This window comes from Hemiscyllium ocellatum, chromosome 18, assembly GCF_020745735.1.
Source record: "Hemiscyllium ocellatum isolate sHemOce1 chromosome 18, sHemOce1.pat.X.cur, whole genome shotgun sequence".
In the NCBI taxonomy this organism is placed as follows: domain Eukaryota; kingdom Metazoa; phylum Chordata; class Chondrichthyes; order Orectolobiformes; family Hemiscylliidae; genus Hemiscyllium; species Hemiscyllium ocellatum.
In genome coordinates this window covers 50,508,732-50,518,920 of record NC_083418.1, presented here as the reverse complement: position 1 = coordinate 50,518,920, position 10,189 = coordinate 50,508,732, and the positions used below count along the sequence as shown (strand labels likewise).

General features: G+C 49.3%; 1 protein-coding gene across 1 annotated transcript in view; it reads left to right on the top strand.

The window, feature by feature from the left end:
• Window positions 1-1,249: 1,249 nt before the first annotated feature.
• LOC132824225 (D(4) dopamine receptor-like) overlaps window positions 1,250-10,189 on the top strand; it is a 36,551-nt gene continuing 27,611 nt past the window's right edge. The window contains exon 1 of the mRNA XM_060838531.1: window positions 1,250-1,489. Within this exon, the coding sequence (XP_060694514.1) occupies window positions 1,250-1,489 (240 nt within the window). The remainder of the gene's footprint in view (window positions 1,490-10,189) is intronic.

The window sequence follows — 10,189 nt, the reverse complement described above, 5'->3', positions numbered from 1 at the left end:
AGTTCAGTATTACCCAGCCCGAGGAAAGGAACCGAACCGATACCGACAGCGAGCAGGACACTGGAAACTGCTACCCGCTCCTAGCTCCCGGAAAACTTCTCCCAGCGACTAGCCAGCTCCTGGTACCGGGCAGAGGATTGCGATGGAGATGCGGGAAAGGTTTTGAGTGCCTGCTCTCGGGGTCGGAGTTGTAGCTCGGAGAGAGGGCTATCTCTGGGGGTTGGGGGTCTGAGGGATATATTTGGGGGTCACTGGGCTGAGACTGGGTCCTCATCCTCAATTGCCGAGGTTCCAGTCTCTGCAGTGGGTTTGGAAAGACTCTATGTGTATGGAGATTTGTTTAGTATCTGTTTCGGGATTGGGGAGGCGGGGGTGAAGTGGGGTAATTTGGGGTTAAAACCGGGTCGGGTTTATTTGTGGCCCTCTGCCCAGGTTTAATGTCTCAGTGACGTGTTTGCGGGGGGGGGGGGGGGGGGGTCTGTGCCTTAAGGAGCAAGAGTTGGGTTTCTAGGGTTCGTTCTGGGCGCCCCTCTGTTTAAGGAGTGGGTTTAGGGAGGGGGGGTCTCTGGGCAGGATTTTGGTAGAGGGGGTGGTCCCTGGGCTGTGTTTGGGGAGGGGGTGGTTGTCCCGGAGCTGTGTTTGGGGGGGGGTGGTCCCTGGGCTGTGTTTGGGGAGGGGGTGGTTGTCCCGGAGCTGTGTTTGGGGGGGGGGTGGTCCCTGGGCTGTGTTTGGGGAGGGGGTGGTTGTCCCTGAGCTGTGTTTGGGGAGGGGGGTGTTGTCCCTGAGCTGTGTTTGGGGAGAGGGGGTGTCTCCGGGCTGCGTTTTGGGGGGAACCGGGGCTATATTTGGCGGGGGGGTGGGGGGTTCCTAGGCTGTGTTTGGGGAGGGGGGTGTCTCCGGGCAGTGTTTTGGGAGGGGGTTGTCCCTGAGCTGTTTGGGAGGGGGGGGGTGTCTCCGGACTGTGTTTTGAGGGTCCCCGGGCTATATTTGGGGAGGGGGGGTCCTGAGCTGTGTTTTGGGAGGGGGGGTCTCCGGACTATATTGGGGGGTTGTTCCTGAGTTGTGTTTGGGGAGGGGCTGTCTCTGGGCAGGATTTGGGGCTCCCTGCACTAGGTTTTGTGTCTCGGGGTCGGGACGGCTCTCTGGTGTCCGGGAGGCGGTGAGATGTGAGGGGGGTTTTGGGAGGGGACCCCGGGGCAGGGAGATGCCGGCACAGCCCTCACTCTCTGGGATCCCGGGAGGTGCAGAGATGAGCAATGTGAGTAGCAATGAGACCGAGCCGGGCTCGCAGTCACAGGGACATGATTTTGCCGCTCTGATTCTCGGCACTTTCCTGATCCTCCTGATCACCGCCGGGAACTTACTGGTCTGTCTCAGCGTTTGGACCGAGAAGCCGCTCCGAACAACCACCAACTTCTTCATCGTCAGCTTGGCGGTGTCTGACCTCCTGCTCGCTGTGCTCGTCCTCCCGCTCTATGTGTACTCACAGGTAACAGGGAGAGGGGGCACAGTCCCACAGCAACCCCCTACACCCCCCCCCCAACGCATTCACTCACCCACACACTCACCCCCCAACACACACTCACTCCCCCCACACTCACCCCCTAACACACACACTCACCCCCACATACACTCCCCCAACACACACTCACCCCCCAACACACACACTCACCCACCCAGCACACACACTCACCCCCCCCAACACACACACTCCCCCCAACACCCCCCCAACACACACACACTCACCCCCCCAGCACACACACTCACCCCCCAACACACACACTCACTCCCCCCACACTCACCCCCCAACACACACTCACTCACCCCCCTCACACACACCCCTCACACACACCCCCCTCACACACACACCCCTCACACACACACCCCACGCACTCCCCTCCCCCCATGCACTCCCCTCCCCCCACACAGTCCCCTCCCCCACCCACTCACCCCACGTACCCCCAACCCCCTCCACGCACACCCCTCCATGTGCCACCCCCACCCCTCACTCACATTCCCCTCACCCACACACACCTTCACCCCCACATACACCCCCAACACACACACGCACGCACACACACTCCCACCCACACATACACATACTCACACTCCACCACACCGCACACCCCCACACACACCCCACCCCCTCTCCCACACCTCCCCCCACACCTCCCCCCACACCCCCCACACCATCCCCACACCTCCCCCACACCTCCCCCACACCTCCCCCACTCCCCCCCACACACCTCCCCCACACACCCCCCATACCCCCCCACACACACACCCCCACACACCCCCCCACACACACACCCCCACATCCCTCCCCCAAACACACACCCCTCCTCCCCCACGCACCCCTTCTCCCCACACATCCCTTCCCACACACATCCCTTCCCACACACACACCCCTCCCCACACACACACCAAACCAGGGCAGGACTTCTGCAATTAATGGTCAGGCTTTGGGTAGGGTTGGAGAACTGAAAGACCTAGGGGTTCAGGTACATAGATCTTTGTGTTACAGGTAGATGGGCTGGTTAAGAAGGCATTTGCCTTCATTGCTCAATCGTTTGAGTGTAGAAGTTGAGATGTCATGTTGAGGCTGTACAGGACATTGGTGAATTCCCTTCTGGAGTACTGTGTCCTGTTCTGGTTGCTCTGTCATAGGAGACGGTTCAGAAGAGGTTTACCAGCATGTTGCTGGAAATGAAAGGTTTCAGTTATAAGGATAGGCTAGGACAGTTTTCTCTGGAACATATGATCAGGGACACTGACTCCCTCAGTTATAAGATCAGGGGCTCTGACCCTCTCAGTTATAGGATCGGGAGCACTGACCCTCTCAGTTATAGGATCGGGGGCACTGACCCTCTCAGTTATAGGATCAGGGGCACTGACCCTCTCAGTTATAGGATCAGGGGCACTGACCCTCTCAGTTATAGGATCAGCAGCTCTGACCCTCTCAGTTATAGGATCAGGGGCACTGACTCCCTCAGTCATAGGATCAGGGGCTCTGATTCCCTCAGTTATAGAATCAGGGGCACTGACCCTCTCAGTTATAGGATCAGGGGCACTGACCCTCTCAGTCATAGGATCAGGGGCACTGACCCTCTCAGTCATAGGATCAGGGGCTCTGACCCTCTCAGTCATAGGATCAGGGGCTCTGACCCTCTCAGTTATAGGATCAGGGGCACTGACCCTCTCAGTCATAGGATCAGGGGCTCTGACCCTCTCAGTTATAAGATCAGCGGCACTGACCCTCTCAGTTATAGGATCAGCGGCTCTGACCCTCTCAGTTATAGGATCAGGGGCTCTGATTCCCTCAGTTATAGGATCAGGGGCACTGACCCTCTCAGTTATAGGATCAGGGCCTCTGACCCTCTCAGTTATAGGATCAGGGGCACTGACTCCCTCAGTCCCAAGAGTGTAGTGCTAAAAAGCATAGCAGGTCAGGCAGCATCAGAGGAGCAGGAGAATCTACGTTTCGGGCATAAGCCCTTCACCAGGAATGAGGCTTGAGTTGGTTCTGAGAGATAAATGGGAGGGGGTGGGGTTGTGGGGAAGTAACTGGGAAAGCAATAGGTGGATGAAGGTGAGGGAGAAGTTGATAGGTCGGGGCGGCAGTGATGGACAGGTCTGCAGGGTGGTACCAAATTGCAGACTTGGGACTGTGGTAATGTGGAGGCAGGGGAAATGGGGAAGCTGTTAAAGTCCACATTTATCCTGTGTGGTTGCAGGGTCCAAGGTGGAATATGGGGGGGTTTCTCCTCCTGGGGTCGGGTGGTAATGGTTTGGCAGTGGGCTGGTGGTGAGTGTGAACCTGATGAGGGAGTAGCGGAGGGAGTAGTCTTTTTGGAACGCTGTTAGGGATGGGGAGGGAAATATATCTCTGGTGGTGGGGTCCATTTGGAGGTGGCGGAAGTGGCGGAGGATGATATGTTGTATGTGGAGGTTGGTGGGGTGAAAGGTGAGGATTGGGGGGTGTTCTATCCTTGTTGCGTTGGGAGGAGTGGGATTCATGGGTGGTCATGCGTGAAGTGGAGGAGATACACTGAAGGGCATTGTCAACCACGTGGGAAGGGAAGTTGCAATCATGGAACAAGGAGGCCATGATCTAGCGCATCTTCTCCACTTCCCACACCACTGTCCGTGAACCCCGCCCCTTCCAACGCAACAAAGACAGATCTTCCCTGGTCCTCACCTTCTATCCCATCAACCTCCGCATACAATGCATCATCCTCTGCCACCTCCAAAAGAACCCCACCATCAGAGATGTATTTCCCTCCCTCAGTGTTCCGAAAGGACCATTCCCTCCGTGACGCTCTCATCAGGTCTATACCCCCCGCCAGCCCACACCTCACTCCAGGCACCTTTCCCTGCCACCACAGGAAGTGCAAAACCTGTGCCCACACCAGTCCCCTCACCTCCATCTAAGGCCCCAAGGGATCCTTCCACATCCATCAGAAATTTACCTGTACCTCTACCAATGTCGTGTACTGCATCCATTGCACCTGGTGTGGTCTCCTCTACATCAGGGAGACAGGACGTCTTCTTGTGGATCGTTTTAGCGAACGTCTCTGGGACACCTGCACCCACCAACCCCACTGCGCTGTGGCTGAACACTTCAACTCCCCCCCACCCCGCCACACTCCATCAAGGACATGCAGGTCCTGGGCCTCCTCCACTGCCAAACTGTTACCACCTGACGTCTGGAGGAGGAACGCCTCATATTCCATGTTGGGACCTTGCAATCACATGTGATAAATGTGGATTTCAACAGCTTCCTCATTTTCCCTCCCACCACAGTATCCCAGTCCCAAGCCTCTGACTCGACACTGCCCTCCGGACACGTCCATTCCTCTCCCTCTGACCCACCTCCTCCTCCCTCACCTTCATCCACCTATCGCTTTCTCAACAACCTTCCCTCCAACTCCACACCCCCTCCCATTTATATCTCAGCCCCAACCCTTAAGCCTCATTCCTGATAAAGGGCTTTGCTCGAAACATCGATTCTCCTGCTCCTCAGGTGCTGCATGTCCAGCTATGCTTTTCCAGCACCACACTCTCAACTCTGATCTCCAGCATCTGCAACCTCACTTTCTCCTTCTGACTCCCTCAGTTATAGGATCTCAGCTCTGAGTTCCTCACTTGTAGGAACTGGGATCTAACACACTCAGTGACAGGAAAATATGACCCACACAGCTGCTATTCTCATCCTCCTTGGTGGGGTATGTCATGGGTTTGGATAATAACTTTGAAGGAGCCTTCATGAGTCAGTGCTGTATATCTTATAGATGATCCACTACTGGCATTGCGTTGGAGAGTGTGAATGTTGAAGGTGGTAGATGGGGATCTAGCAAACTATGATTGTGTCAAATTTCTTGAGTATTGTTGACACTGGACCCATTCAGTCAAGTGGACAGTATTCAATCATACTCTTGACTTGTGCCTTTGAGATAGTGGACAGGCACTGAGGAGGCAGGAGATCAGTTACCAATGACTTATCAGTCTCTGCCTTAGTAACCAACTTATTTATGCATTACATAAAAATATTTCTTTTTTTTTGTTTCTTTTGCCTTTTACCATAAATCTAAACCATCGGGTTATTGACCCTCTGCCAATGGAAAGTGTTTCTTCCTATTTACTCAATGAGAAAGCTTTATGATTTTTGAATGCCTTTGTTAAATCTCCTGTTAGCCTTCTCTGCTGGCAAGAGCTTTCCATTCTTTCCATATAATTGAAGTCCCGTATTACTGGGACAACTGCGTTAACTCTCCTCTGTACCTTCTGTAAGATGTTGATGTTATTCCCGAGGTGTGCCTGGAATTGAATAACATATTCCAGCTAATAAGATCTACAACAAAGGACCATCCTCAGTCATTTCTAACACCTTCAATATGATATCACAACCCAAATATATCTTCCCTCCCCTCTCAGCATTCCTTAAGGACAATTCCTTATGTGATGGCCAGATCCAATGCTCCATCACCCCCAGCACTTCATTCCCACTCTTGCCACGTTCCCACAAAATCATTTAATGTGTAACATGTGCCTGTTTACCTTCTCCATCCTTCAGGTGGAGCAGTGATCGGTTTGAACTTCTTTCAGTCTAGTCTACTATATTCATCACTCAAAATGTGCCCCCCCCCCACCCCCGACAACTCCACAAGCATGATGCCAACCTTACGATTGCTCTGGTCGTGCTCTTGTACTCACATTTCTGTCCTAGGTCTGCCGCAGTGTTCCAGTGAAGCCCAATAGAAGTCCAATGAGGAACAGCACCTCAATTTCTGTTGAGGCACTTTATAGCCTTCTAAATTTAACACTGAATTCAACAATTCTGGACTCCATTTGATATTCCACCAACACTGTCCCACCTCAATACCATTTGAGGTTGTCTTGTATTATTTTGCTTTCTGTCAGAGCATGTCTTGTTCCATCCTTATTGTCTGCTGTGTATCTGTACCTTGTCTTCTGTACAGCCATTCTCACTTTCTTTGTCTTTTGTTTCATGACATAGAGTCATGCAGCACAGAAACAGACCCTTTGGTTCTACTAATCTATGCTGAATAACTAAACTAGTCCCATTGCCTGTGTTTGGCCTATATCCTTCTAAACCTTTCCTGCTCATGTACTTATCCAAATGTCTTTTAAATGATGTAATTGTATTTGCATCTACCACTTCCTCTGCCAGTTCATTGCACATAAAAATCACCCTTGTATTAAAACGTTGCCCCTCAGGACCCTTTCAAATCTTTCTCCTCTCATCTTAAACATACACCTCCTAGTTTTGAACACCCTTACCCTGGGGAAAGGACCGTAGCTGTTCACCAGAGCCTAGAGCTAAGGGGCACAGTTTAAAAGTAAGGGATCTCCCACTGAGAGGATGAGAAGTTTTCATTCTCAAAGCATCATTAGGCCTTGGAATTCTCTTCTTCAGAGTGTGCTGGAAAGTGAATCATTGAATACTTTTCAGATTGAGATAGATAGATAGATAGATAGATTGATTCTTGGTAAAAAGGAACTCAAAGGGTATAGGAGGTAGATAGGAAAGTAGATATTAGGCTATAATCAAATCATCCATGATCCTATTAGATACAAAGAACTGCTGATGCTGGAAACTTGAAGTAAAAACAGAAATTGCTGGAGAAAATCTACAGACAAGGCAACATCTGTGGAGAGAAATCAGAGTTAATGTCTCAAATCCAGTGGAGACAATCCTGAGGGACAGGACTTATATGCATTTGGAAAGGCAAGGTCTGATTGGGGATAGTCAACATGGCTTTGTGCGTGGGAAATCATGTCCCACAAACTTGATTGAGTTTTTTGATGAAGTAACAAAGAGGATTGATTAGTGCAGAGTGGCGGATGTTATCTATGTGGACTTCAGTTAGGTGTTTGACATGGTAGACTGGTTAGAAAGGTTAGATCTCATGGAATACAGGGAGAACTAGCCAATTGGATACAGAACTCGTGGTGGAAGATTGCTTTTCGGACTGGAGGCCTATGACCAGTGGTGTGCCACAAGGATTGGTGCTGGGTCCACTTCTTTTCATCATTTATATTAATGATTTGGATGTCAACATAGGAGGTATAGTAAAGAAGTTTGCAGATAACACCAAAATTGGAGGTGTAGTGGATAGCGAAGACGGCTACATCAGTGCACAACAGGTATTTGATCAGATGGGCCAATGGGCTGAGGAGTGACACATGGAGTTCAATTTAGATAAATGTGAGGAGCTACATTTTGGAAAAGCAAGTCAGAGAAGGACTTACACACTTGATGGTGAGGTCCTAGGGAGTGCAGGTTCATAGTTCCTTGAAAGTGGAGTCACAGGTAGATAGGATAGTGAAGAAGGCATTTAGTATGCTTTCCTTTATTGGACAGAGCATTGAGTATAGGAATTTGGAGGTCATGTTGCGGCTGTACAGAACATTGGTTAGGCCACTTTTAGAAAATTGTGTGCAATTCTGGTCTCCCCCCTATTGAAAGGGTGTTGTGAAACTTGAAAGGATTCAGAAAAGATTGACAAGGATGTTGCCAGGGATGGAGAGCTTGAGCAAGAAGAAGAGGCTGAATAGGCTGGGGCTGTTTTCCCTGGAGTTTCGGAGACTGAGGGGTGACCTTATAGAGGTTTATAAAATCATGAGGGATATGCGTAGGATAAATAAACAAGGTCTTTTCCCTGGGGTGGGGAGTCCAGAAGTAGAGGGCATAGATTTAGGGTGAGAGGGAAAGATATATAAAAGGGATCTAAGGGACCTATCACATGCACAATCCTTTTTCATGCAGAGGGTTCTGTGTGTATGGAATGAGCTGCAAGAGGAAGTGGTGGAGGCTGGTACAATTACAACATTTAAAAGGCATCTAGATGTGTACACAAATAGGATGGGTTTAGAGATATAAGGGCCAAGTACTGGAAAATGGGACTAGGTTAGGTTGGGACATCTGGTTGGCATGGACAAGTTGGACCAAAGGGTATGTTTCTATTCTGTACATCTCTCTGACTCTTCATCAGAACTGGTCTTATAAAATGGTGGAGCAGACTTGTGGGGCAGAATGGTGTCCTCCTGCTCCTATTTCATATGTTTGCATGGACTAAGCTTTTACCCTGTAAAGATCTTTGATTTCCAGTCTCCCTGTTCTTCAACGCGATGTGCCCTCCCTCCACCCACCCCTTCTTCTTCATTGCATCAATTCCATCACAATTACATAGCTTCGAGTCTGACGAAGAGTCATATTGAACTCTGCTTTCTCTCTACAGATGGTGCCTGACCTGCTGAGTTTCTCCAGCACCCACTGTTTATATTTTAAATATCTAACATCCTTGCTCTTGAAACTAATTGCTCTATTTAACTTTCGAACTTAATTTCTCAATTAATAAAGTGTCTTTTTAAAAATTTCTGAACTAGTCCTGTCACCTTCAAAGGTTTGTGCAATACAACGCAATGTTCTTGCACCCTCTTTTACATTTCTACCATGTACTTTATGCTGTCACTCCTCATCTTCCGACTGAAATGAATCACTTCACACTTCTCTGTTTTAAATTTCATCTGCCATCTGTGTCCCATTTCTCCAGTCTGTCTATATTCCCCTGAAATCTGTTACTATCTAAATCATTAATATACATCAAGAAGAACAGTGGTCCCAATAGATGCTCCCCCTCCTCCCCCCCACCAATTCCTGGTGGACATCTTAGTACATTTCCTTCCAGTCTGAAAAAAATGATCATTCATGACTTCTGCTTGTTTCTATTCCACAGCCAATTTTTGTATTCATGCTGCCACCAACCCCTTTTAATCCCGTGACTGTTAATTGGTCTCTGTGACAGTGCCCATCCCTCCAGATGGCATCACTTACATTTTTGTTGGTGCCTGGATCCCAGAGACTAATCCAAGACATGCATCATATCACAAGCAAGCCTTAATGTACTGTTCCCGTGACACAGTACGCAACACATCCCCTGACTTAAATCAAATATTCAAGTGAATGTAAGCTCCAAAATTAACCCTAAGTTGATTGATTAAAAGCTGAGAATGTGGAAACTGCTGACAACAAATGCTAAGCTGATATATTAACTGATGACTTTTCTCACAAGTCTTGTAGAATGTCAAAAATCTTTAGAGATTTTCCCATTTTTGACCTGCCCAAGATTATTCCCTTTACTTAGTGAAGGTGCCTACGGATTTGGAAACTCCTCTGTTTGAAAGTAATGTCTTAAACTTAAAGGAAATGACAAAGGCATGAAGACAGCCTTGGCCAAAGTAACCTTGGAAAATAGATTTAAAAAATAAGGCAGAGAATGTGACGAACGTTGAAGGAAATGGTTCATAATTATCAGCAAAGATATCTTTTGTTGAGAAAGAAGTAGTTGACAAGGAGGATGAATCATCCGTGGCTAACAAAGGAAGTTTCCTCTGGGATCAATATTTATGGCCCTCCTCTGACAGGTTTGAAAGGAGAGGAATGTAAAACAAAGGCTGCCCCTTGTCTGCTGACTTACTCCTGATCTGTGTCCCATCTACGGGATGGGTGGAAGTGTAGCCGACAAGGCAATAAGCACAGAGATGGTAGAATAAGCATAGAGTCAGAGTCTTACAGCTTTGATCCAACTCACCCATGCCAACCAAATTTCCCAAACTAAACTAATCCCATATTTGGCCCATATTCCTCTAAGGAGGAGAAAGTGAG